This window comes from Nothoprocta perdicaria, unplaced genomic scaffold (genome assembly GCF_003342845.1).
Source record: "Nothoprocta perdicaria isolate Ctin4 unplaced genomic scaffold, notPer1 scaffold_460, whole genome shotgun sequence".
Taxonomy (NCBI): domain Eukaryota; kingdom Metazoa; phylum Chordata; class Aves; order Tinamiformes; family Tinamidae; genus Nothoprocta; species Nothoprocta perdicaria.
In genome coordinates, this window is record NW_020455711.1 from 214,923 (window position 1) to 242,714 (window position 27,792).

General features: G+C 48.6%; 1 protein-coding gene and 1 non-coding gene across 4 annotated transcripts; one reads left to right on the forward strand and one right to left on the reverse strand.

Moving 5' to 3' along the window:
- Positions 1–202: 202 nt before the first annotated feature.
- POLDIP3 (DNA polymerase delta interacting protein 3) lies at positions 203–13,812 on the reverse strand. Of its 3 annotated transcripts, none has more exons than XM_026046929.1 (9): positions 13,710–13,788; positions 10,254–10,650; positions 7,751–7,828; positions 5,831–5,926; positions 4,796–4,978; positions 4,055–4,132; positions 3,344–3,473; positions 2,369–2,435; positions 203–2,010 (listed from the first exon to the last, which is right to left on the reverse strand). In XM_026046929.1, exons 1-9 carry the CDS (start codon positions 13,766–13,768, stop codon positions 1,836–1,838), a joined length of 1,263 nt encoding a protein of 420 aa, XP_025902714.1. In that variant the 5' UTR covers positions 13,769–13,788; the 3' UTR covers positions 203–1,835. The 3 variants fall into 3 exon arrangements, with proteins under 3 accessions (XP_025902714.1, XP_025902715.1, XP_025902716.1); XM_026046930.1 differs by having other exon boundaries at positions 1,572–2,010; positions 7,751–7,825; positions 13,710–13,812; XM_026046931.1 differs by lacking the exon at positions 7,751–7,828 and having other exon boundaries at positions 1,572–2,010; positions 13,710–13,812.
- A 347-nt stretch (positions 13,813–14,159) lies between these two features.
- LOC112953831 lies at positions 14,160–14,308 on the forward strand. Its single transcript, XR_003250625.1, has one exon. It is a non-coding gene; the product is annotated as a U12 minor spliceosomal RNA (small nuclear RNA).
- Positions 14,309–27,792: the final 13,484 nt, after the last annotated feature.

A 27,792-nucleotide genomic window follows, 5' to 3' on the forward strand; every position in this document is an offset into this window, starting at 1 on the left:
CTCCCACTTGAACAGCAACACTCTCCGTATAACAAACGTTTATTCAGAAACAGGTAATACAGTATTTTCTCCAACCCCTAGCACCCCCTCCCCCCAACCCTTAATAAAACACGGGTGTTTGGTGGGCAGTCTATAAAAGGGGAATGGTAGGTGTGTTAAGTCCCCTCCCCTACACAAGAAGCCTCCTACCAATAATGTGGTTGGTTTCCAAACCAGAGCAGACTGGGGGAAAAAAAGAAGTCCTGCCGAGTTCTTAGTTATTTCCCTGGCTAAATCAGATACAGTGAAACAGAGGAATGGTTTGCACCTGCTAGACAGAGCAAAGCGTTTGTACAGAACAAGAAGGCAAAAGAAACATAGGGTTGACCAAGAAATGGAGCCTGGGCCTACGGTGGTGACAGCGAGCTGAGCAGCGAGTTCAGCAGCGCTGAGCAGACTGGGTCAGGTCACTCTCCTACCTGGGAGGATCAAGCTCAAAGCTCAGGCTCTGGAAGTGGCTCTTACCTCTCCTCTCTTCTGACAGGCCAAGTTGAGCTAATCCAAGCGAAGGCAGCCAGTGGCACTCGGAGCTGCCAATGGCGCTCGGAGCATCCGTGGYGGTACCGGCGGCACCCGGGAAGTGCTGGAGGTGCCACCTAGCGGCCGGGGCGGCCCGCGGGTGCCTGCTCTCCTGGCAGGCGGATCCCACCACTCTGCTCTGCGCGGGACTCGCCGGTGCCCAAAGCCTCCGATGCCTCCCCTGGAGGGCCGGCTGCTCCCCCTGCCCCAAGCCTCCCGCTGCAGCCACCGAGGGAGCGGGCACCCTCCAAGCCCACAGGTGGGAGCAGCAGGCTTGCACAGCAGCCAAGCAGCACCCAAACTACCTCTCCCAAGTGGTTCCTTAGGGGCAGGAGACTCCTCCTGATGTGTTAGTGCCGGAAAGAGGCCTCAGCTTCTTCCTTTTCCTAGGAGAAGGGGYAGGCTGGAAGTTAACACAGTACTTCACGACTCTCTCCAGATATCACRAGGATGCAATACTGGCTAATGGGAGTGAAACACCTGGATTTTCTCTAACTCTGAGCAGTCCTGGTTCTTAAGTCCAGAAAAAGGGAGGAGAGCAACTCGGCCTGACTCTACACAGTAAATATATTCATCATAGAAACAGCAGTGTCYTTCTTCACCTCTGTGCCTTAAAAGTTGAAATATCCCTCCCACAGCGCGATGGATGCTGCTCTTGTACACACATCTTTTCTCCCCAGCGCATCCCTGGGCTCGCAAACACACTGGGGAGCTCAGGTTTTCTTGTATCTTCACATCACAGCTTCTGAGCAGAGAGATATCCAAAGGCCAAGCTGAAGTGGTTGGCTACTGACTGCATATGAGTCAGGGATGCAAGATGGCACTTGCTGTAATGGAGCCATACCCTTGTACTGGATGCAGCAATTCTGGAAACAAGGTGTTGTCTTGTCTGTTGATAACCAAGAGGATGCACCTTTTAGTTTAAAGGTAGGTCAGAAGAGAAAAGGAGATTACCACTCCTTTCCTTAGAGTCTATGTGCACTTTTAATGGCCACTAGGGGCTTTGGGGTAAAGGAGGGAATTACATCGTATATGCTTGGTAATATATTACTGGCAAAAGAGGGAAGTTATTCTCTTGAAAAAAAAAAATGTGGAAGAAAACTCCAACTATGAAAACAGAAAATACACACACAAGAGGAAACACTACTGTACAGTAAGGTAGCGATCATAGAAAACAAAACTTCCAGGCAGGCAACTGCAAACCACGTCTGCACTCCCGCACTTTTCTCATTCTCTGACTTAAGTGAGTTTTCCAGTCCATTTCTTGCTTTCCCTTCTCAGAGTTTAATTTTGAATTCTGTGGGCTGCACAGAGGCAGAGACCCCTGAGGATTTGAAGAGWGCCTTCAGGATGGTGTCAGGGTCCACCTCGGCAGCGGGATTCGAAGAGGCGCTCGCACTTGACCGGCGTGGTTCTCCCTCCTTCTTCACTGAAGGAGTGTCGCTCAACCGGCTGCAGCGTGCAAGAGAAAACAAAACACAAACCCCACAAATAGTATTAAACCTCACTTTTTCAAAAACTTTACACAATGGCTGCACTGTTTTCAGCATCTCCTCTCTTCTCAATATTGGACATAGCTGTTTAGGATGTGCTAGCAAGGTCTCCTGATCTCAGACTCGTTTTGACTCCCAAGGTTGGCAGCACTATGGAAACAAGCTATTTTGCATTCAGCTCAAAACAGAGCTTCCAGAAAACAAGCTAGAATTCATGGAAAAACAATTTACCAACACATTTTTCTCCTTTCCCATGGATTCTCCTCAAAACAGAGCCCACAAACTTTTTTTGTTTMTTCCCCTCAGGAGGCACTTACAGTAAGATAGGCTGGTCTGAGGTGATGACATTCCCATTCATGTGAAGGTTGCATTTCATCGGTTGACCTAAAAGAAATAATAATCATAAATAACAATGAATCTATCTTGGAATACCAAGTAAGGCAAGAYCCTCAAAATACCACACAGCAGTGCAAGCTGTAGTGAAGCTCCACATGCTGGAGAAACCACGAGAAAGAACAGCTGAAACATGTTCTGTTGCAAGACCATAGCACTTCCAAACTGTAGTGCGACTGGAACAGTCACAGGAATATGAAATCCAAAATTACATTTAGCTAAACAACACTCAGCAGGGAGATTCTCCCATTCTGAGCTGTCTGCTCTGTACCTGACATTAAGATCGTTACACATCCAGGGAAAAAAATACCTACTTTCAACTAGAGAGCCTACACTTGTTGAAGTTGCATCAGTTCTCACACAAGGGTAAGAGGACAAGCTAGAAATTAGCAACTATTTACAGTCAGTAAAAGCATGCAGACAAATTCTGATCAAAACCTGCACTGCTCGAAGTCTGTCGCTGCTAGTAATGTCCGGGGGTATGATTCAGAATGCCTCTGTCAGGCTCCAAGACCTCTGCTAATACTATTTTTACTTATGCCAAAAAACAGCTACTCTGTAAGCATTTAATGTCTTCCTAAGGACTGTCTGGTTTGGGCTTCCTGGTTACAGACAAGAGAAAATTCATCTGGAAGTTAGATCAGAGGAAGCACTGGCAGCCTGCTTCTGCCTTTGAGCCCTCACTTCCTGAAAAAGACTTATTTCTGAATATCATTCAAACAAACTGTGCATATATCAAACAGGTTATGCAAAGGCCTGCAATACTGCCCAGCTCTCAAAGCAGCCTTCTGGCAGTTATTCTTTCGGCAACGTAGAGACATTTGAGATGCTTTTAAACTCTCCACTGAGGTGAAAACCTGATTCATCTATCATAAACGCAACTTTGCCCTCAAACTTACCATCTAAGCATCTGTTGTTGTATTTCTTATACGCTGTGATAGCATCTTCTTTCTTCACAAAGACAACCTCAGCCACTCCTGGGTGCACGAGCCGGGCTCGCTTCAGAGCACCACACACGCAGAATAACTCCTGGGGGCAGACAGCAAGTCATGACTGTGATCGTATCAGGGTTATCTCTTGAAGCAGGCAGACACACGGGGTGGAAAAGGTTTAGTTTCCTAATTACGTCAGCTCGTCTGCTGAGAAAACACATGGCAGAACTGGCAGTGGCCATTTATCTTGATGTGTCTGCCAGGGTACCAATGAGTGCTTGGTACTAATAATACAGGTGGCACAAAACTCTGTGCCATCAATTCGAGCAGCAGAGCTCAAGCTTAGTGCTCTACGCAGGTCTCAGTCTGCCTTGATRCTTTGGTTGGGGCATAATTTAGAGGCACACCATGCATCTTGGCAATGAACTCTTCTAAAAGTTGTTAGGCGTGTCAGTGCAGCCTAGAAATGGGATTCTGTCCAGTGCTTTTAAGCACACCATTTTAAACAAAAAAGACCCCAAACAAACAACTAAAAAGTCTTCCAAGTCCTCCCATGAAAAATAAATCCACACCATACCCCTCTTCAGTACATCTACCACAGAAAAGTGAGTTATCAAGAGAAGTAGGATGGGGGATGGAAGTTTCAGTCCCCAGAGTTGAGCAGTACGCAACACTCACAACAATGTCTTCCTCCGTGACTCGAGGGTGCAGATTGTTTACGGTCATCTTCGTGCCTTCCAAAGGACTGAACACCAGCTGCCAACACAAACATGGGAATTACACGCAGAAGGTCAGAAATGCAGCAGGCAAAACAGCACAGCAAGCATGRATCAAACGACTAAAGGGACCCCTGAAAGGAAAGCAAGGCTAGTAACAGACAGTATCAGTGATCACAAAAGCCCTGCTCCTMCGAGGTGAAAAGCAGCCCTTTTTTCAAGCTGATTCCTCTCTGAAGTAACTTTCAACAAACAGTTCCAGGAGGTTGTATAAAAATTGCCCTGTGTGGACACCAGGCTGCCTTATTTAGGAGCATCTTGTTCTTCTTCCCAACAAGGGACAGGAAACACCACAACTAGTAGCACTGAAACACTACTCTTGGCAACATGCAAGTCACCAAGTGCTGTCCAAGTAACAGCTGCTACCTCCCTGTAACAGATTCCTCCAGGAGTATGTGCTCCAGTTTTGGAAAAGAAAAAAATGGAGCAAAACAGTCTGGGAATTCCCAACCTTTTAATAGAAGATGTTTATACAGCTTTCAAGTTYGTGGGATGTGGTCTGCAGTTATCAGAATAAGCTTGATGGAGTCCCCAGACAGTGGTGGGAGGCAGACAGAAATAACTCCCTTCCATAACCAACCCAGAGCAGTTTCACACATCTCTGCAGATTTCTAAGGAGCGTGACCCATTTCCCTAGACTCACCTCAACAGGTGCTGGCTCTTTCGGAGGCTCCTCCTTTGTCACCAAGGTCCGGGACATGTTTGTCAAGGCTTTTGTCCGCATGGGGGAGGGAGGTGCAGGAGGAGCTGTGTAAGTATCATTCTGGACCACTTTAGTCAGGGGAACAGTCTTGGACAGAGAGAATTTATTGCCACTCAGCCCAGTCTGCAGGAAGAGAGAATACAACATTCCTGAGGCAGACTRCAAGAGTAGGTCCCTTTTCCTACGCACCAACAGCAGGAGAACATTCCTGGCATGCTTAATGAACTCTTATGTCCTTCCCAGTGTCCAAACCACTACAGTGCTGGAGGCTTTCAGCTTAGAGACAAAGATCTGTTTACCCTAAGATGTTGAAAGCATTTTTTTTTTTTAAACAAGCACACTGGATTTTCATACGTTTCTTAAAGTTTGAAAACGAGTGCAATTTGGCAATTTGAAAGCAATTTCTATCTGAAAATTCAGGTACTATGCACAAATATATGCAAAGATAACTTATTTGCATTAGAATTGAGCTGTCTTAGTGTTTCTGAAGAATGCCTGTTCACATTACACTAGCACACAAAAAGCAACTTCCCTAGTTGAAGCTATCTGGAGAACTTAAGGCAAAAGAAAAYGTTCTTGATATCTGCAGCAATCGCTAGAGACAAACACTTATTCCTGAAAAAATAAGGTAATCATGACTAGACATGATGGCATAAGCTACATTAAATTGCTTATTTAGAATCACAAAATAATTCAGGATGAGCCCATGTCTGACCCCCTRCCCAAAGCAGGGTTAGCCTGGCCTGACTCTGGGCCTTGTTCAGTCCAACTCCGAGTATCCCGGAGAACACAGACTCTACAGTCGCTCTGTTGGAAAYGCTACTGTATTAGGGAAAGCTGGGGGAGGGCCCCCTACATTCCAGGGGAAATCATCATTTACGTACTTTAAAAGAACATAAGCCCTTTAAAGCTGTAGCCTGTGTGCCCACCGTACATGATCAAGGCATGGCGGGGACCGCTCAGGGAATCCCTTACCGCGTTGTGCAGGAAACTGTTYGTGGTGGTGATTTTCATCTGTTTGCTAGGAAGGGGAGAGACACTTTCATCATCATCTTCCATGTCATACAGACCCTAGAGAAAAGCAAGGTAATGACTTACAAGCAGGTATATGCAATACGTGCATCCCTCCCAAGAGAAGTCACTCCCCCSCTCCCAGTCTTCCTTGAAGCACACACACACAGTGACATCAGGTAAGGAGCATTTCTGCTTCAGACTTCTGCCCTCGCAGCTTGGTGACAGACACCGAACGCGGGCAAGTCCATTTCCAAACGTCACTGCTAAGAACCCTCAAACTTCTTCCAGGAAAGCTACAGCAAAGCTATTTCCCTGCACGTACTAAGACCACATACAGGCTTCTCTAAGTCCTAAATCACATCAGGACTCATGAGACCACATTAATACAATAAAGCCTCAATGCCTTCCTTTCTAGCAGCCTGCTGGCTTTAAAGTTTAAGCCTATGCATTTTTTTTTCAGTAAACAGATGGCTGCCAAATAGATCTGAACCCAACGTTCCTTCTGAATAGCCTGCTTTCTTCAGCACAGCACATGCCCGTCTGGCACTAGAAAACACAGCACTAGGAGGTTTGCTGAATAATTCATTTCCCAGCTCCGCTTAAATGCTCACAGCCTTGCCTCAAARTACCGAGGTTAACTCCTACACAGACTTTTTTTTCCAGAGATTGTAAGTGATAATGTTTCCCTAGGAAAAAAAGCCCATCACACATACGGCACTGCCCAAAACATAAGAAGTCACAACTCAGTGTTTCCCATTAATTTAGYAGAAAATGAAGAGATGCAGAAAATGGAGGGATTAGAAACAGTCTGCAAGGTCAGTTTTCATGGTCAGCAAGGTTGTGGTTTATAAACAGGCAGGTTTTTCCACATACAGAGATGTTATAAAGAAAAGAAGCACGAGGAAATAATAGACACCRAAGGCAGCACAGAGAGTAACTCTATAAAGAAAAAGAACTATGAAAAATACCACCCATAAAGAGAAAGTGAAAGGGATGCAAGCGCTAAAACAGTGAGGTCAGAACGTGACGCTTCCTTAAGTGACAGCATCATGGCTAAATGAGGGTGGCAGGGGAATACAGCACTAAAACAGCTTTACAAAGAAGCTAAAGTTACTGTAGTCCAGGCAAAAGATAAACAAGTATTGCCAGTGTCAGTTTCCCAGTATTTCATATCTTATCTGTGTATACACAGACACACGTGTGCATATGTATAAAAGATGTATTTTATATTGTATATTTTTCTCAGAAATAACCCACAGTGGTAACGTATCCAAACAGACAATGCCTTTTAAAGTGAATCCAGAAGAGATGTTAAACTTGAGGGATTTCCCATCCCTTCACAGAAAATCTCTCCAATAAAGGATAAGGCAATTCTGAAGCAGTATCAAAACACCTAGCTAACATCAGTCAGCATGAGGTTTCAAGCARGGACACAAAGCTGGGTTTCATGGGAAGCCAACCGTAGTTATCCAAATCACCACAGTGCATTTGATGATGCGGACTCATATCCAGTCTCTGAAGGAGCAGCAAGATGCTGARTCAAAAAGACCAATCTCGATCTGATACAGTATTACTGAAGAACTACCAGAAAGAGCTTAGAGCTAAAGGCTGCAGCTCCTAGACAGAAAAGTTAATTCATACAAAAACTAGAAACACCTATTTTGTATTCATACATAAGGAGTCAACTTTAGCCAGGCTAAAGGAAAACCTTAATAACCATGAAAGCACCTTCTATGCATTAAGAGAGTGCCAAGGTGTTGAGACCTTCCAAATTCTTTCTCTTTTCCYACTTGCAACTTGCTTTTGCACCTGCCACCGTTGGGGGACCCCGCGCGCCCTCCTCCCCAGGGCAGCAGCCCTCCTGGGGCCAGGGACACACACCTGCTTGTGTGTATGGTTGTTCACCACATTGATCCGCATTCCTGCTGGATGAGAGTGTCCGGGAACTGGAGCTTTCTGCTGCAGGTAGAAGGAAAAAACCAAAGCATTAAGTACTACAGGCCACCAGCTCCCCATTTCAGAGGGCAGGAGCTCTTCTTTCCTGCGCCGAGACCAATAGAGTGAAACTCGCTCTCGGCTCTTGAAATGTTGTAACACCGTGTGCTAACAATTGTGCTCCCTCTAATACGTCCAGTATGAGATGCTTGCACTTAACRAAACTAAAAACTAAGGTGAATCAGCAAAATTCAGATTCAAAACCACTTTGACTTTTAGTCCTAGATTAGCTAAAAATGGACTTTAATTCTGACCCTGCTAGTACTGCTTAGGTTTGATTTCTGCATTTCTACAAACATGAAACTGTCAAGGGTATAAAAATCAGTAAGCTAGCTTCTCATCCTCCATGCCACAGAGAAACAGATCTTCTTCCATCAAATTGAACATGCAGGACAGAATGCAATTTGTACAGTGCTGCTTTTAAAGAGAAACATACACTGTCCCTTCACCCCAGATCCAGCATAAGCTGAACTGGGATAAAGTGGTGCATGGGGTGGTGCAGCTGCCCCTCCTCTCCGGTCTATTACCCAGTGAAAAAAGAAAACAGTAACAAAAGTCAAGGAATTCAGCCTCAGTAATCAGCAGCCATGCAACAGCTCCTTCAAAGACATCCTTTCTGTTTTTGAAAAGTCTAGAAGTTGTCTAGGACGAAAGAAAAAAAGTGGTTTAATACTGCACACAAATTGTCAGAACTTCAGGTTTCTGTTTGCTCTAGCAGACCATTACTTACATCATAGTACCCTCATGCTTCAAATTGCTAATTCAGAAAAAGAAAAATGATGCCTGTCTTGCAAGAACAGCAGAGCTCTRGAGGTTTTTTGGGTGCCAAAGACATTTTTCTTTCTCTAGTAAGAGGCAAAACCAGAGTCCAGGACATTAGAGCTCTGTGCTGTATCCAGGAATCAAGATACTTCAGTTTGATTCTGTTCCATGTTTGGGGGCAGAGACGAAGAAAAACTGAAGGAGGGCCATGAGAAGTTTGGAAATGGAATTTCAGTAAAAATATTGAAGAAAAAACAAACACAGTTGCGTGCCCATAGTTTGAGTAGCTCTGTATTGATATAATCATTCTCTATACCGTAACACGTTGTCTAACAATCAAGTGTTGCAGATCAAATTGAGTCATACAAAATCAAAACGAAATACAGATCAGAGCRAACTGCTACTGAATCCAGTCTCCAGGAACAATTTTAACTCCTAAAAAATGTCCAACTGCCAATGGCTGATGTCACTTTGATTTGGCTGTAAAGGACAGTATGAATATTAACTACCCTACTAATTACAGACTACTGAACAGACCGCTCCGTTGCTCTGTGATTTGCCCTTTAGCTGTCACAAGACTCAGCTTCCCCTTTCTAAGCCGTTCTTTCACTTTCAACCTGGCAGGAAATCTGAAGAGGTGACAGGCTACATGCTAGGCTCATTCAAGGAAGAAACACGCTGGATGCTCTTCAGCAGAAGAACTGATCGCAAGGACTGATCTAGATTTTCAGATTCATAAGGGCTGGAGATTGCTCTGGGCACCTGCAAACATACTGGTGATCCTCATGAAGAGCAAAACGAAAGCAGCAGGTTAGGAACTAGTTACATGCACATTCTTGAAACAGGGAACAAAACCACTCCTCAAAAAGCAATTCTGACAGCCTGGAAACTTATCTCCCTCTGTACCTAATACACACACAGCTGCTACTCAGAGAAGTCAGCTAACAAACAAGTTACTGTGCACACAAYGGGATGAAATCTGAAAGCTGCTGAAGAAAATCAGGCTAGGATGATCAGCTGATGATCATGAAACCAGAATAAAGCTTGAGACCCAGCAGGAACATGTCAAAAATCAGGCAATTACCTGGAAACAGGGAGGGCAGAGTCACGGAAAAGGGCAGATCAAGTTTTATAGGAAGATGAAAAAAATGTTTTATAACTGCTACAAGGCATCAAATTCTGCATATTCTAAACTGGATATAAACCAGTTATCTAGGCAAGACAATCCACAACACACTCTCGCCATGAGCTGTGCAATATGTAAGAACAACAAAGAAAACAAATCAACAAAAAAGTTTCCTTGGATTTCAGAAGGGAAGGAGAGACTAYTTAAAAATTTCAGACAGTTACTTTGGCCCCAGGAAGATCACGTTGTTTTAGTCATTTATCAGGTCCAAATTGTACTTTTTGGTTTTGTTTGCAGTTCAGAACTGCAAAAGCCCAAAGCTCCAAATGGCAGAAAGGCACTGAAAAAAMCAGAAAGACTAAATCTTGCCCTACAAACTGGGTTCAGCTGCATCCCCATGGCTTCTATGGCAACCTTGAGACATTTCACTATATTTATCATCATTTCCACTGCACTGCTGCAGAATAGCTAGGGGGCTTAGAAGCAACTTGCTTGACCTACTTGGATGGTTTTGGTGATTTTCATGGCTGGATTTACTGTCCCCATAGTTGGGCTGATAGCAGCAGCAGCAGTAGGCATGCTCCTTTTCAAGCTGATCTTCTCTCTGGCATCCACCACTTTGGTCACCTTTTCGACAGCGACGCTCTGCTGCTTGCGGGAATTCAGCATCTCTCGAGCATCCTGCACTTTCCCCTTGATTTTGAACCGAGCGTCTTTTTGAACCAGTTTTTCACGGGCATCTTTAACGCCAAGTTTGTGTCTGGCATCGGTGAGGCCAATCTTCTGTCGGGCATCAAATGTCCGCTGGAAGCCGACAGCTGGTGAGGATCTACTGAGAAGATTTTGCTGGATCCCAATGCGAGATCTTACACCTCCAAACACCGGCCTCGTGTTAAGCCTAGAAAAAGAGTTTCAGACACTGTAAGATATGATTTAGCACCCAYACAAGTATTTGTGGTGCTGCAAACAAAAGGCTATTATTACTACCAAGTTAGATGCCCAAATAGAATAGCAGAGAACATAAGCTGTTTTACATTAGCTATTTATTGACAAAATAAAACATGAAGAGACAATTTCTAAAGTAATGACTTCTAACATTGGTCCTTAAGCTCACATTTATGAACTTAAGGGGCTGGACTTGGGCTGTGCCAAGCTCACACTACACCTGCGCAAAGTTTATCTAAAACTTAAGTACCTTGGGGAACCCTCTAAAGATAAGAGCGGAAATTCCAGCTTTAGGGCTGAGCAGGTCTTGTAAAACATCTTTTGTTGCACGGTGTGTCCCGGGACAAAGAGATGCTGCAACTACAGGCAGCTCCAAGAATCCTGGACGGCAGCTTCTGGTTTTTGGAAGCGCAGGAGCTTTGGGTTGTAGGTTGTACATCTGTGAGTACAAGTCTCAGCAGAAGGCTGAGATTGCCAGCAAGGACTCGCTGCTCAAATCACTTGCTCACACCACTGCCTCTTATCTAATCTGCTACCACCAGTGCTGCACCCACTGGCTCACACTGCAAAGCCTGCTGCTACTGCCACGCTCCGTACGGCGGGACAGCAGCCAGAGCCTGGGAGCAGCAACAGCAGCCGGGGCTGCCAGGGAGCTCTGGAGAGATCCTGCCCCAGCCACCCTGCCCCAGCAGGCGGTCCTGCCCTGCACGCAGGTGGGCTCTGAACCTCTGCAAGGATGGAGACCTCTCTGGGCAACCCCTGTCCATCCAGGGAAGACGTATGGATGGACATACGTTTTCATACGTTTCTTACTGAAAAGCAGCCCATTCTGTAGTGGAAACAAAAAYGAGCTTCTCATTACAAGTTTGATTGACTTTTTCAAGGGTTCTCCTAAAAGGAATAAGCTCATCTGGATTTTTAGTAGAATCCCTCCTTTAAATACATATTTTTTGAAGTTTTGTAGTTTTTGAATTGGTTTCCTTTTGGTAAAGGGATGACAACGCTCTAAGAGAAATTYCAGAGTTAACATATCAAAAGAAAAAATATTCTTGCTATTGGCTTTTATATTCAAAAAAGGGCCAGAGCACTACAGTGTTTAAGTTTTGTTTTTCCAATCTAATTGACATATGATTGATATCATAAAATAATCAGTATCATAATACCTAAAATWCAATAAAATATCTAGGATTTGTTGYGATACTCAAAAGGCTGAGACAATGTCTCAACCACTGGGTCAAATGATGCAAGTCAGCTTTTTCACACAGGTTTAGACGAGCCCTTCTTGATTTATTTAACACTACGACTTTAACTTCTACTTRCATATTTACAGTGAAGAGGTCTGCGGAAAAGCAGTAGAAAAGAGATGGAAAAGACTGAGCATCAGCCCCTGTGCCTGGATGCAGCAAAAATGAGTGATACCTGAAAAGCTAGGCCTGGGCTCCCGCTTTGTTGCCTAGCTAAGAAGGCTGCGGCGAYGCTCCCTCGTTCAGACAGGGCACGCCAATTAAGAGGCGGGAATATTACGTGCATTTGTTAGAACACAGCCCAGCGTACGTGAAAGAGGAAGAGGATTTGTAAAGTAACAGCCACAAAACAAAACTTCCCTTGTCGTTTTACAAGCTATTAACCTAATAGCGAGCACTTCATTAGGGTGCTGCAGGAAGGCTGATGAGGGGTTCTTTTCGATCAGTACAAAAAGGGAGGTCARAGCAAAAATCAGAGACCTATGTAATTAGCATTTGAAGACTCCATTAGAATGGTAAGGACTTACATTGATGAAATCAATTAGAAATCTATACAGATTATACTTTCTCAGGAGATCTTAACAAGCAACTCAGCATATGTATTTTATATATATATATACTTATTGCACAAAAAACATGAACTGTGGAGGCACTACGTGCCCACTGCACGCCCCAATGCCTCAAATACGGGGGAATCCGAATTCCCTTGTATATACAAATACAAGGGAACCGCAATTCCACAAAATGCAATTTAAATTACCCTGAGTTCCAGCTAATTTCACTGCAGCACATTATAAAAGCTGGTGCAGTGGCACGTTTCGTAACYGCGGGTTCTCCTGGTACCCTTTTGCTTGGGCTACCGAGGGGCGTGTGGACAACAACAAGAGTTGTCACCTCGTGTGGCACTCAGCAGCACCTACAGGTACCTACAGCAGAAATCTTTTAAGTAAGCTAACGATGACAAACAAGAGGAACGCGGGGCACACGGGCTCCAGGGGCGCTGCTGGGAGACTGCTGTTGAGCAGATAAAAGCTGGAGGGATTCCGGGAAGGAACGAGAGCTAAGGAGGCATTTGGAAAGCGAGAGGAGGTGCTTGGCATACGAAGCAGCGCCAGACTGCCCCAAACCCGCGGCGTAACGCGAATGGGAGCCGGGGCCTTGCCCAGGCAGGGCCGCAGGGAAGGGACTGGGTTTTTCGGCTGGCCTCTGCGCRCTGAGACCGTTCAAAACGCGGTTCTGGGGTGTCCGTTAGCGGCGGTTAACCCCCCCATTGCAGTGCCCAGAGCGCTCCCCAAGAGCGGCGAGCTTCGCGGGGTGGAGGCGCGGGCAGGCCCGGGAGCCCCGAGCGGCTGAAGCACCGGGGAGGCGCCGGAGCCCCCGCGGGGAGGCCAGCGAGGACCCCCAGCGAGGGCCCCCGGCGCGCGCCGGCCGCGCGGGCCGCTCCGCGCTCGCGCTCCAACGGCCGCGGGGCGCCCGGCAGCGCGCGGGGCCGCCCGGGGTCCTCGCGGGGCGGGGGCGGCTGCGCCGGGAGCCCCGCGGGGAGACCCCCGCCCCGCCCCTGACTGACAGCACCCCGCACCAATCAGCGCCTCAATGGGGCGCCACGGGCCAGCGCCCAAGCCAATGGGAGGGCCAGAGCGGGGAGAGGGGCCGGGCCGCGCTGAGGCAGGCGGCGGCCCGCGGCCGCCCCGGCGCGGAGCGGCTCCCACGGGAGGGCGCGGGGGCCGGGGGGAGCCCGGGCGCGGGCGCCGCCCGCCCAGCCGCCTACCTCCCCTTCACAGTCACGCCGCGCTTCCGTATGAGCTCGTCCAGAGACAGGTCCGCCATCTTGTCGCGGGGCCCAGCGCTGAGACGCAGCGAGCGAGACCCGGACGTGACATCAAGCGGCTTCCGCCTGGAGCCCCGCCTCCAGAAGTAGGCACATCCCCCCAGCTCCGCCCGAGCGCGTCAGGGGCGGGGGGAGGAGGGCGCCCGCAGCCCGGCGGTCCCAGAAGCCCTCGCGGCGCATGGTCCTTATTTACATACGGCTGCCCGCACGTCCCGTCTCGCTCCCGTTTCCACGGCATTTGAACGCGTGAGAAGCCAGTCGGAACCGGGCTGGGGGATCGGGGCGGCGGAGGCGCTGCCCTAGGCTGTTGTGATGGCGGAGTCGTTCGCTCGCCCTGACCACAGGAGTGTATGCGCAGGGTCACCAGGGCGGAAGCGGTGTCTGGCGGTTATGCCTTAAACTTATGAGTAAGGAAAATAACGATCCGGGGTGACGCCCGGGTCCTCACTGCGAATGTGAGAGGAATTTTTGCGCGGGCACAGGTCGCCCCCAGGTGACCCGCTTACTTCGCGGGATGCCCGGGAGCCGCGATCTGCCCGACCCCTTACGTGCTGACGTCACAAGGAGAGAGCGGCCCCGTGTGGCGCGGGCCGGCGCCGCCGGGTGGCGCTGGGAGCGCCGCGCTCCGGGAGGGGCAGCGCAGGGAGCCGCGCTCTGCCCGGCTGCGTTTCCCAGCGCGCCTCGCAAGGGTTGCGCAGCGCTTTGAGATAACGGGACCTCAGCACTCTTTAACACCTCTGTGTCTCCAGGAAATGACACTTTTTACATTTTTATTTTTGGTGGCAGGGTTTGCTTGATATAAAACCCACGGAAGAGAGAGGTCTCCTCGTGCTGATGTGGCATGACCAGGCGTGGGCTGTCKCAGTGCCCTGGTTCCCAGCAGTGGCACAGGCAGCTGCTGATGTTGCTGGGCCTCCCGCAGAGCCCTGGGCCTAGGCCCAGCGCTGGGGCTCTTCACTAGGAGACGATCTCTGGGTAGAGACACCCTCCCACCCACCCCTGGCCAAACTCTGTCACTGACCTCCATTGACTACCTGTTTCCTGTTTTTTGGCCAATCATTTACTCACAGTAGACCTCTTATCCTGCAGCTGCAGGACTTTCCTTGAAGGACTCTGGTGACATTTTTTTTTTTTTTTTCATTTTTAGAAATTCAGGAAGTTTCAATTAATTGAGTGTTGCAGACTGCAGCACCCCAACTCCAGATCTATGGCTCGTTGAGAGTCTGTTGGCTGTACTGTCCGCATTCCTGCACTGGTGCTTACAGGCCCAGCAGTGTCCCCTTCACTGCAGCCCTAAGCCTCAAACCAACAGGCAGGCTCGCCGTGTTGCAAGTGATGCCCCTTTTCTCATGAGTTTTGTCACAGGAGACCAGGCAGGTCCCCAGTCGTCAGAGCCCCCGCAGTGCTGAAGCACTGCAGGGCTCCTGCACCTACAAGGAACGCTGGCTCCTTCCTCATCCTCCTCCAAACCTGTGCAGGGAGCAGCAGGGACCAAGGACTGTTCCAAGCACTGCTCACACCAACCCCGTGCAGCACTCAGGGCTGAACCTGGCACTGGCCTGCCTGGTTCTTCCTCTGTTCCCTGAGTTTGGGATATACCCTGGACCCCGGAGCAGCATGTGGCCCTGTGTCACAGCAAGCAGCTAAAGGCACACTGACACGGCCAGAAGAAAATAGCTGATGAATTGCTGGGGAGCAAGTSAATCACAGAATCACAGACTGTTTGAAGTTGGAAGGGCCCTCTAGAGATCACCTAGTCCAACCTCCCTGCTCCAGCAGGGACATCCAGGGCACGGGGCACAGGGCGGCATCCAGGCGGGTCTGGAAGATCTCCAGAGAAGGAGACTCCACAGCCTCCCTGGGCAGCCTGTGCCAGGGCTCTGGCACCCTCACAGTGCCTCACAGTTCCTCCTCACATGGAGATGGAACTGCCTGTGTTTCAACTTACACCCATTGCCCCTTGTCCTGTGACTAGCCACCACTGAGAAGAGTTTGGCCCCATCTTCCCTACATTCTCCCTTCAGATATTTATACATATTGATCAGATCCTCTCTCAACCTTCTCTTCTCCAGGGTAAACAAGCCCAGCTCGCTTAGTCTTTCCTCATACAAGAGATGTTCCTTTCATCATCTTGGTTGCTCTGCTCTGGATCCTCCCTAGAAGCTCCACATCCCTCTTGTCCCGGGGAGCCCAGAATTGCACCCAATAATTTCGTGGTCCAGATAGAGCAAGTAATTTTGTGGTCCAGATAAACTGCCCGGTCAGATGTTCAAGTGTGGTGGCAGAAGCCAAGTAGCCTTTCTAGCTGACACCAATTAGGAGACCTGCTAAGTACCTGCTAAGTTCCTCACTGTTAATTATAACGAGAAACTATTAACAATTTAATATGAAGGCTGTAAGTTTCCCCTTGATGGCAGTAATACCATCATCCTAATTATTACCTTGACACAGAAACATTTTGTATGGAAATGATTAAATGATCTTGTAATTAACCTCAAGAGGGAATTAGCTGCTGTTGGGGTAATTTTTCTGTATCAGGTTTTCCACATTGAAGTAAGATCTTAATAGTTACAATAACAATTCCCTGACCTGTTACATATTCCTTTATATTTTTTTATCAGTTTAAGCCAKGGAGGCAGTAACTTTTTGGAATGTTATATTAAAAATGGGCGCTAATGTAGATTTTGGTTGCATTCCATGCCTTGTTCCCATCTATAARTCAAGATTTTTGTTATTGTCTTAATTAAGATGCATGTTTCCCAGTAGGGACAATTTTGATTTTTGAAAATAAGAATAGGGGGAAAATAAGTGACTAAATCTGGGGTTGACTTGGAATAAAAAAGAAAACTCTGACTCCCTTCCAGTTTCTCTGCTGGAGAACTRCTTTTCTTTGTATGAGCCATGATGCCAAAGAGCAGAGGCTCTGCTTTGTTTCTGCTGCCTTTTCTTCGGATTGGGAGGTGCCACTTTCAAGGCTGGCTCCCGGTTGTACCTGGCAGGTTCTCCTGAGGTTCTCTTGCCCTGTGCCCAACAGCAGGTCCCTGCGGTCCTGGCTAAACGCTGGGGCTGTGGGGAGAGGGGTCAGGCCTCGCGGGGCTCCCGTGGGGCTCCCGTTCTCCTCACGCGCCCTCAGCAGCGCCACGGAGCAGCACCGGCCTTCGCGGCTGGGGACATTGCAGGGCGCTAAGGAGTGACACGTAGCCAGATGCAAACGTCCCCAGCGGTGAAAGGTCCCCAGTGACAAAACACGGATGTTTCATCCTCGTCTGTTCCTTCTTCAGCTAAAGGAAAGGGAAAGAGGTGGCGTCAGCAGCGCCGGGCAGGGCGAGGAACGCAGGGGCCGGCTCAGAGGAGCAACCCAGAACTGTGAGGCCCTGAGGTGAGCGGTGAACGTGTTACAGCCCGTGAACCTGATACAGCCCGAGAACCTTCCTTCCCTGCCTGGGGAGCCTGTTCGCCTGTCGCGGGCAGGGCCAGGGCAGGAGGGCTTGCCCAGGGCCGCGAGCATCTCCTTCGGTTTTCTTTCCCCCAGGGGCAGCTCGGAGGGGCCGCGGCGCTCGCAGCGGCCGCTTCCTGCCGCCTGGCTGAAGCGGGAGGCTGGAGCCCAGCGAGGAGCTAAGCTACGCGGGCRTCAGCGAGCACGGCTCCCGGCGGGCCTTTCTGGGAAACGCTCGGGCCCCCAGCAGCCGGGGCTCCTTGTGCTGCGCTGCAATAGACRGCAGCTCCGCGCAGGATTTGGGGAGGCCGGGTGTGATCCTGGGCTGCGCCGAGCGCCAGCTCGGCGGGAGCTCCGCGGCTCACCGGGGGAGCTGCGGGCGGCCGTGCGCGGCTCCAAGGCTGCTGCCGCTCGGGAGGCAGGAGCGGCCTCAGCCGCTCGCTGAGGCACCACGCGCAGGGCAGCTGGGCTTTCCCTGCGCCAGGCGACCTTACCCGCTAGCGGCTCACGTGCCGCAGGCCTGGCCACGTTCACACCGGAGCCGGGAGAGAGGCCCCTCAGGAGCACCCCCAACGCTGCGGGAGGCCGCAGCCCGCTGCGTTACTTGTGTCGTTACAAATAATGATACAAATCACTTGGGTACAGTCTTATCTTTACCCTCTCATTTAATGCTAGCTCATGGCAATGAGGGTGTCGGCAAAATGTTTGCTTGGAACAGTGGAGCACTGAGGGGCGGCTGATATTTCCAATAATATCTACCAGAATACGAGCAGAATTTTCAAATTCCCCTGGGAACAGGCTCTTTCTCCCTCCCTGGTCAATGGGAGAAGGGGGGATATTTGTGTGGCTGACGGTTCTCCTCTTCTGCAAATCCATTCACATCCCTGTTCCGAGGCTGAGGCCTAACTCAGGATGGAGAAGCAACACGACAGCTCGTATTCCCTTTCCCCCAGTGACCCTTCTAAGACAATCGAGTATTGTCGATTGTTCCGAAGAGCTCAGACTTAGGCGGAATCCAAAACCCGATTTGGGCACCTTGCTTTGCTGGTAGGTCTGACGTAAGGAGTGCAAGCCATGGCAAGGGGGTAGCCTGATGTAATACACCATACACTGGATGTCCAGCCTGGTTGAAATTCCACCCTCCGGCATCAAGGATGAGGAAAGAGCTTGTTTTGAATCACAGGCTGGCTGCTGGGCTTTGYGCCAGCAGTTGCGGGAATAGGGAAGGTCGTGGCAGTCAATAGACCTTTGTTCCCGGCTGATGAAATACCTGGTGCTTGGTGAGTGACTGGAAGGAAGCCCCGTGGCCGGGCAAGGAGGAAGCCGCTCCTGCCGGCTGTGCTGGGGCCAAACGCAGCCTTTGGGAGAGGGAATTCCYGGCCTCCCGGCCCAGCTGTGCGTGTGCGAGGCGAGGAGCTGCTCCTGCCCGGGTTCYGCCAGGGGCTGTGCACGGAGAGCCCGGACACGGGGACATGGAGACGGCTCCGCTCTTGGGAGGGACCCGGCACCAGCGCGGGCCAACAGGCGAGGAGCAGCAGCCCTTTGCAGTGTGAACCTGAGCGCTTTCACCCAAAGCCCCCTCCAGGAAGGTATCAAGGAAAGAATAATCAAAGGGATGGACGAGAGGTGAGAAGCTGAAGAATGAACTGCAGAGGAGGCACTAATCTGCAGACCAGRACTGGGCTGACCCGGGGAGACCCCGAGTCTGGAGGAACAGCCGAACTACATTCCTAAGCAGGGAACAGAGGGAGCACAGCAAGTGCTGTGTTTGTCCTGCTACACCTTAATGCCCTTTTAAGTGGCGTTAGGCCCGGGATCAGGATGAAGGTCCTGCTTGCTGGTGTAGGAGAACTTCCCTGCCATCTGCCTTCTAAAGCCTGGACAAGATGAATTGTTTATGGGCTGCCCATAAATCTTACTCTGCAACATCTTTAGCAGCATGAAAACCTTGTTACTGCTGTTTTCCTCTGGCTATGTTTATAGGTAATATAATGCACATATAATTTTTATTCACCTGCTSTAGTCCCTAATAAATATTTCCAGTAAAGATCTTTTACAACCAGTTCTTCAGAACAGGCTGGTTTTMCGAAGCCAGCTTGCTGGAACACACCTGGTTCTTCCCAGCTCACGTTGCAGAGGTCAGGAGCCTGCAACGTGCTCGAAACTGGGGGCTCTCTGGGAGGGACAGAGGGATTTGCTGCTGCAGGGAGCTGCACAGGGAGAAACTCCTCTTTCTGGTGCCTAGAGAAAATGACACTTGTGCAACCCAGGAAGCCGCTGCAGCCTGCTGGACTAGAAAGCAGAAATGGAGAAAAGGACTCAATGGACAAGCAACGGGTTTCCCAGCAGTTTTTATTTCAATCTCAAATCTCACTGAATCTCAAATGTCCCACTGAAAGCAGTTTTGTCACGTAAGCACATGAGCAAGCGTTTGGCCCTGCATGCTCCGCTACGCTGCACACTGCAGCTTCGGGGAGTGCTTGGATCAAGAGCTGTGGTGGCTGTGGGACTGGGGCACAGCCAATTGCACAGCCGTGGCAGTGCTGGCAGGCGGCCTGTGTCTGTGTAGSTACCAGGGAGCAGCCCCTTGGCATGCAAGAGTGGGCCTCGGTGTCTGTGCCTGCTTACACACAGTTTTTGCGGGAGTCTGTGGCCTTTCCTCTTTTYAGTTCCCCGACATCCTTCCCAGCAGCGTTTTTATCCAAGCACATTTCTTGCTTCTGAACGGAAGCGAGAGGGACCTCTGCGAACAGGCCACGTGTGTGCTCGCTGCTCGTTCAATAGCCAAGCGCACCGAGCCTGCACTTGGGGACCCTGGGGCAGGGGTCACACGGGGCCCCTCAGAGCTGCTGGCGGCGGGGCAGGGGCTGCACAGGACCATGTGTGGAGCCCCAGTGTCACCGGTCTGGGCATAGCCCCGGCGTCACAACCATCTGTGCAGAGCACAAGGCAGGCTACAAGCACACATGCTACCTCAAGAGGGCGAGCAGCCCAAGTTAGACCACGGCTGCACGCTGCCATGGCAAAATGTTCTGTTGTTAGTACTTTGTTTGCAAATGACAATGTCTGAGGTGTCCCAAGCAAGGGGTGCTTCTAACTACCTAGGCGTGAAAAGCAGCAGTTCATGGGAGAAAGCAAAGCAGCACATGGCACAGGAACAGATTGGTCTCGCAACGATCATGGAAGTAACTTGCAATGATCATATGAGTAACTTGACTGCAAAGTCATGTTATTTTTCATCATAGATTATACCTTTTCTAATGACTTGTTCCCCGCTTTTCAGAATGGGCCACAAGAGTGCTATTCTTTTTCCGCAGTGCTCCAGGCCTTTCTTGTCCACATGCTCCAAATATTTTTCTGAATGTGTCTCTAGGCTCCACTCGGCTTTAATGGGGATGTCCTGAAGACACAGCCAACAATAAACCTGGCAGCACTCCACTACAAAGCGTCTCTGGGTGTCATTTCTCTGCTCATAATGAAGGAGCTGAAAAGCAAGTAAAAATCAGTTTTACAAACTTGGCAATTTTGCTTTGATGACCTACTCCTATTCTGTGCTACTCCTCCACGTGAGCTAAGCATTAAAGAACTTCATCTGYGTAAGCTGCTGACACTGTTTGAGTGGGACAGGCAGCAATCCCAGAATCACTTTAAAGGCTCTTTTATTTACAGATTCTTGCCTTCTGGCCCATTACAGTGGCCTGTATCTCTTCGTATCCTGCAGCGGCCTATAAGAAAGGCCTGAGCTTTTGGAAAGGCCTAGGAAGCTGCAAGTAGATTAAATTGCTCTTCGGAAGCTTTATATATAATTTCTTGGGAAAAAAAAATAGATTATAGCCCTCTTGGACAGAAGTGGGTCAGGTGGGTCAGGGTAACACCTTAAAGGTCCCTGCAGCCTTTCCCTCCCCTCCCCAGATGTTTAGCTACCTGAGACCAAACTCAGCTCTGATACGGATGGTGTGGTCATGTAACCTTCCATCAGACCACTGCAAAAACAGCTAAGGGGCTAGAGTGGTAGGAAAAGGAGGTGCTAGAAACCTCGGCTGGAGACTCCATGCACACACTTCCTGCCCTTCTGCTTCTCCACCCAAATCCTGGATTTCAGGATTGCCCAGGTGCTGTCAGGATGCCTGTGCCTGGCCCCGTGCCTTGGTGATGCCAGCCAAGGGACTGACTTCCTGCCTCACTCTCAACCTGCCTCGTTCCTGCGAGCTGGCCCGGCGATCATGGGGCTCTGGCTGACCCCGATGACCATCACCCGGCCCGCTCTGCTCACCTGGCTGTGGGCTGAGCTGCCAGGGGCTCGCTTGGGCCCCGTCTGAGCTAGAGGCTGCCCCGGGGGTCCCCATGCAGCTCATGGCCAAGGGAAGAACGCTGGACATGGGAAGAACGCTGCAACATGCAGCCAGGGGAGGAGCTGCAGGAGCTTCTCAGCCGGAGCAGCATCTCCCCAGGTGCAGCTCTGGGGAGGTACAGGAGTATCTGCAACTCTGTGTGCGCCTCTGAGTATAYGGGCTGGAAGATCCTCTCTACGGGTAGAAAGCAACTCCAAACACAAGGGAGGCCTCTCCTGTTTAATACCAAGCTGCATAAGCATGTCAGAAAATTGSCCCCTTCCCATTCTCCAGGGCTCTATCTTTACTTACCACATCGCTGTAAAACTTCAGGKTTTTTTGAGAATAGGTGTATTTTAAGATGCCCCTTATCTGTTGTATCAGCTCCTGCAAGCCAAGCAGAGCACAAAACAGGCCATTAGTGTATGGCATAGGCAGCAGTACAGTCCCTGAGCACTGGGAATTTCTGTTTCCGTGAATGCATCAATCAGTTTTGGAGGAAGGTCCCATAATAGGAACAAATGCCTGGGAAATGTTTTCTGCATTTGTGCTTCCCAGCCAGCCAGTAACTGCGATATGCAGCAGTATTTCTGTGCATCCCAGGATGGAAAAAGGTTGCCTGCTGCTGAGGTTAAACTAACAGTGATGACAGAGCCTACGTCCTGGTCAGTACCACCTCTCTCCCAGCCACACGGAAAGATATGCTGAACCTTRCCTTTCCATCCTGCCTTTTCTCTCAGTTCCTAAGTTATCCCCCTGTATTTGCCACTAAACTTTGGGCAGTGCCCCTAGCAGAAGCAAAGCAAATGGATGACAGAAACAGATGACCCAGTTAGCCCAGTGCCTGACCCCAAATGCAAGGAGACATTAAGTACTTGTTTGAGCGCAGTGTCATTCGATGCTGGGATCTCCAAAACTTCAAGAACTTTATTTATTCTGCCCTGTAAATCTAGCTCACAGGCATTAAACATCTCCTGCAATGCAAAGACAACAGCTGATCAGAACAACAACCACATTGATACTAGATGTAGGGTGTTGAAAGCGCATACTGAAACCACAACTGCATTAGAGTACTTTGTATGTCCCACAATTGACAGAAATACCCTTCAAATACCTAGGAAAGAATGTTTCAAAGAAGAGCTGTCTACATAATGAACCTCAAACACTCTTCAGCATCTGTGGGGCCTTGTCATTGTAATCAATGCTAATCACAGCTTCTTTTGCAATGCTGTCCTTAAAATTTAATTTGAAGTGAACCATTTGGATATTTTCCTTTAGACCCACACCTCAACTTCAGAGCTGCTAGTTAGAYATTGGAGGAGGATCTCCCAGCTAGTACTTAAAGCACTAACCACAAAGAAACTGAGCTGCTCCCTCACTCTGCCAGCTACTGCTGGCAGAGCTAGTGCTAGCTAACTGTACTAGCTTACCTAGTACAGGTAAGATATTGGTCTGGGCTTTGAATGTGTCCTTCTGAAAGACAGAAGGAAGCAGGTCACTATCAGTTTGATCTTTACAGCATTACATATGCCCTGCTGGACTGAGAAATGAGAGACCATAATTTAGTATCCAGCTGCCTGACAGGGAAGTACTAAACACTCAAAGCTTGCTCTGCTGGCTATGGCACATCGATTTGATAAAACTCAGCTCCAGAAAATAGACATGAACAAACCTTAATCATCTTGCTGCCAATGCTGTAGGACAAACTGGGGCTTTGGGAAATCCTGAACTTCTCCCACTCATGCAGCCGGAGCTTGTCATACCTCTGCAGCACTGCAGACAAGCGCCAGCAGTCATTCATGTTCTCAGAGTTCTGGTGCATGCTTAGGGCTTTGCTCAAGAGCATTTGGATTCTAGGGCAAGAAGAAGATTCAAAAGACAAGATTCATCATTCATAGAATCATAGAATCATAGAATCATAGAATCACAGAATGCTTAAAGTTGGAAGGGACCTCAGAGGTCATCTAGTCCAACCCCCCTGCTCATGAGGGGCACCCAGAGCATGTGGCACAGGGCTGCGTCCAAGCAGGTTTTAAAGATCTCCAAAGAAGGAGACTCCACAACCTCTCTGGGCAGCCTGTTCCAGGGCTCTGTCACCCTCACTGTCAAAAAGTGTTTTCTCAAGTTCCTGTGGAACTTCTGGTGCCTCAGCTTGTGGCCATTTCCTCTAGTCCTATCGCTGGTCACCACTGAAAAGAGGCCGCCCCCTCCTCCTCACTGCCTCCCTTGAGGTATTCAGAGACACTGATCAGGTCCCCCCTCAGCCTCCTCTTCTCCAGACTGAACAGGCCCAGCTCCCTCAGCCTTTGCTCATAGGGCAGATGTTCCAGGCCCCTGATCATCCTCTTCATTCAAGAAGATTCATCTAAGACAAGATGAAACAAGTAAGAAGTGTAGCTGTTTCACAGCATGTTGTGAATTGACCTCTGTTCATGAGTGACATGTTTTCGATAACCCATTTCCTGACTATCTCATATTGTTGTAAGGAGAATACGGGAACTGTTTATAATCAGAATCAAGGACAAGGAAAGGGTAGATATCAAGCAAGCAATAACCAGTTCTAGTGGAACGATAAGGGAAGCATAAACCCTCCGAAGAACTTGATGAGTCAACAAAACATGGGTGGCATTAAACTTAGGATGATCTATTGCTCATTAAATCTTATTAATATTTTAACTTTCACTCCTTTAAGTGAATGAGATGATATATGATATGATATTATATGATATGATATGATATGATAATAACATTACCCCTCCTCCAAGGTAATTAACCAAGGAATTAAAGTGCAAGTGCAAAAGTGATATGTGATGCAATGAGAATGAAAACAATTGCGCAACATATTTCTAGAAACTGTGTAAACATATCTATTTATATTGCCCAAAGGCGGAAAGGAAGAGATGTGCTAGCTTGTGGAGTTAGYACCTGGCACCCATCTATGCAATGAAACAAATGAAATAACAAATATGAAAATAACTACATGAAAAAAAACAAATGAAGTACGAAATATCTTGGTTGTCTGTGTGTATACTGTCTCTCTCCACACCAGGTTCAGATACCACTTCTGGGACAATTGTACCCCCTGGCAAGCAGCTTTTGTGTGGAAAGCAGTACTTTTCCAGCTCTACTTCGAAGGGTTACAGCGGAATATGATCAGATAGTGGCATTTGGGCTATATCTTTGTARGTCATTTCCTTTTATGAAGAACAGACCCAGTCATCTGCCAGAGAGCAGTTCAAAAGAGATGCTGGCAGGTGGGAAGTCTGGAAGGAAGGTGCTCTGAAACACAGAGTTTATAAGGATGGGGAGAAGTGAGAAGAATGTGGGTCGTGAGTATAGAAATACAAGCTGCAGTGGAAAAATGAATAAACAGCCTACCTTGCCTCTAGGTCTTTGGTCTTCTCCTTCATCTTCTCRCATTCTTCACACTCCTTACCTTTCTGCTGTGACACTTTTGGGGTGACCTCTCCAGGCAATTCTCTGAAAGAGATTTTTTTTGTGAGGTCTCGTTACTTGTGCTTGGACACTAAAGAACTGATTCTGGGAAGCATACAACACCCAGGAAAGACTTCATGGAACCAGCTCAGCAACCTCCTTGCAAGTGCCCCATCTGGCACTTGCATTCAAAGTAAGGCAAGAACTCTGGTGAAAGCTATGTATGAGAGCAGAAAGCGAAGTGGGTTGTGAGAATCAGGAGGTGGAGGTGAGTCAAAAGAAGGACAGTAGATATGGAGAAAACACCATGGGGTCATCAGTGGCCTTTCTCCTTTCCAACCCCTTCATTTCATGGTCACTGTCACACAGCTTGCTTTCTACCTGCCCCTTTCTTGCTAGTGATTCTCTAGTTAGAATCTTGTCTGCTCTTTTCTCTACACGTTCCCTTCATCTTTAACATCCAAGCATCACCATCAAGCATCCTTAAACCCCTCTAAAGAGTTTCTGTTCCCTTAGATTCCTTTCTCCGCAGATGGCTGGGCAATATGGAGCTCCTGTTCTCACAGTGACTGAAATTCTCTCGTCTCCAATCCCTGCTCTTCTGGTGACCCTGCTAGAGCTTAAAAAAGCCCTTCCTACAGGAAGACCTCAGGGGCCAGTCTAGTGCATACTCATGCCATGTGAACATTGGGATTTTCTAGATTTTATCATTCACCAGATTTTTTTTTTTTTTTTTGAGGTTGTGTTTTCTTCAATATTACACATATCAGAGCAAGTGCATGCAAGGAATGTACCTCTTCTCCCATGATTTTTTCCCTCCTTTCAGAGAAAACTATCATCTCATAGACATGTTCTGATCTTGCAAATTATCCCCTTAAGTCTCTGCTTTGTCAGTTAAATTACCTTTGTTGCTGTACATGGTAATACAGTGTTCTGAGTCTGTTAAACATGAAAATRGTCAATGTATTATGCGTTTCGGAAGAAGAAGAGTGACTTTGCATGAAAGGCCACTTCTGAGTAGAGCGAACTCAGCAAAACACAACACTCACTCTGCGTTGCTCCTCTGTCTTCGGCCACGCAGAGATGGGTTACGGGTCGCAAGCTGCCGGGTCGCAAGCTGCTGGCAGGGATCAAGCGTTGTACTCTGCCTAGTGATGGGAGAAAATAATCTGAGAACAGAGCAGGAACTGGGACTGCAGTATGGGAGGTGTAATCTGGATCTAGACTGGCCTTATGTCAGCCTTCTGTAATAAGGCAAAGAAACTCAGGGACAAAGGTGACTAGTTTGCTCATTATCCAAGTGGAGGTCCACTTTTACTTTATATCAACCTAAGTCTTCAATTCAACCTCTACCAGAATACAGCTCAAAGGATTGAAAAAGGTCATGACTGAACACAAGAAATGCACACCTCACTCCAAGGATGGCCAAAAATGTTACAGTACCACAGAAAAGGCCTGTTTTCACAAAAATCCCATAAGGAATGCCTCTTCTGYACATGCTGTGGTTCAGGTAAGGTTTAGACATACAGCTGTAACACTGGAAGTTTATTCATCCTGTCTGTTAGACACTGAGGATGACTTAATATTGTGTTTTATGCCCTAGATGCCATTCTTTACATTATCATTTAGTTTCTTGTCCTCCTAATTAACTCCTCCTCTCCTTCTTCCAGGAATGCCAACAACCATCACATATAGACATGGGGGCTGGCCTAGCCCATAAGAGAACAGGTCTCACAATCTTTTAAATATGATTCAGTGTCAGAAATATTTTTTTTTCTGTCTTTTGAATACTCTCATCAACATCAGACTCACCCTGCTTTTTCTAACCCTTCCATGTGCCTTTCAGCATGCTCAGCATTTGGAATATTCAGGTTTGAAAGCTCGACGTGAAAGTCTCTGTAGACATCTTGTTGCCGGTGATTGCCAGATGGTCTTTGGGGGAAAATAAGAAAAGGGAATTGCAACAGTGAGAGAAGAAACCTCATAGCACCTTGGCTGTTTCCATCTCAAGGCTTTTGCTTAGGACACACTTCCTCTGCTGAGCACAACAATCCAGTATAAAGCCTGGAGTATGTCAGCCTCTCTCCTCAAGGAGAAGGAGCTCAGAGACCTTGACCACACAGTCCAGCTCTTTGGGATGTGTTACACGGCTTGGACTCTTCTTTACAGCCTCTCCTCCCCTTGCAGCCATTTAAGAGCTCTATATATTACTTACGTAAAATGTGCTGTACGGATCTGTTCCCTGTATGCACAAATTCCATGCTCTGAAGCAGAGACACACGAGGGAGCCACTGCTGTGCTAGGACATCAGTGCACCCCATGTCTGGGCAGGACTGGATGGCACCCATGGGCCTGCACCTCACCTCACCCTGCTGTAACTGGCTTGCTTTTCAGACAGAGGGGCTGCCCTCCTCCTCTCTTTGTGTAGCAGAATACAGAGCAAAAATGACATTCTACCGRCAGGCAGCTCTAATGAGGCCTAGCATAATTCTGTTAAAGCAGCAGACCCTGGGAAAGGCCAGATCGGTGGTGGTGAACAGCAGTCACGCATTTCTGCGTGAGTCCAGTTGGAGGCCTGTGGCCAGTGGTGTCCCCCAGGGGTCAGTACTGGGCCCAGTGCTGTTCAACTTGTTTATCAATGACCTGGACGAGGGCACGGAATGCACCCTGAGCAAGTTTGCGGATGACACCAAGCTGGGTGGAGTGGCCGACACTCCGGAGGGCTGTGCTGCCATCCAGAGGGACCTGGACAGGCTGGAGAGCTGGGCAGAGAGGAACCTCATGAGGTTCAATAAGGACAAGTGCAGGGTCCTGCACCTGG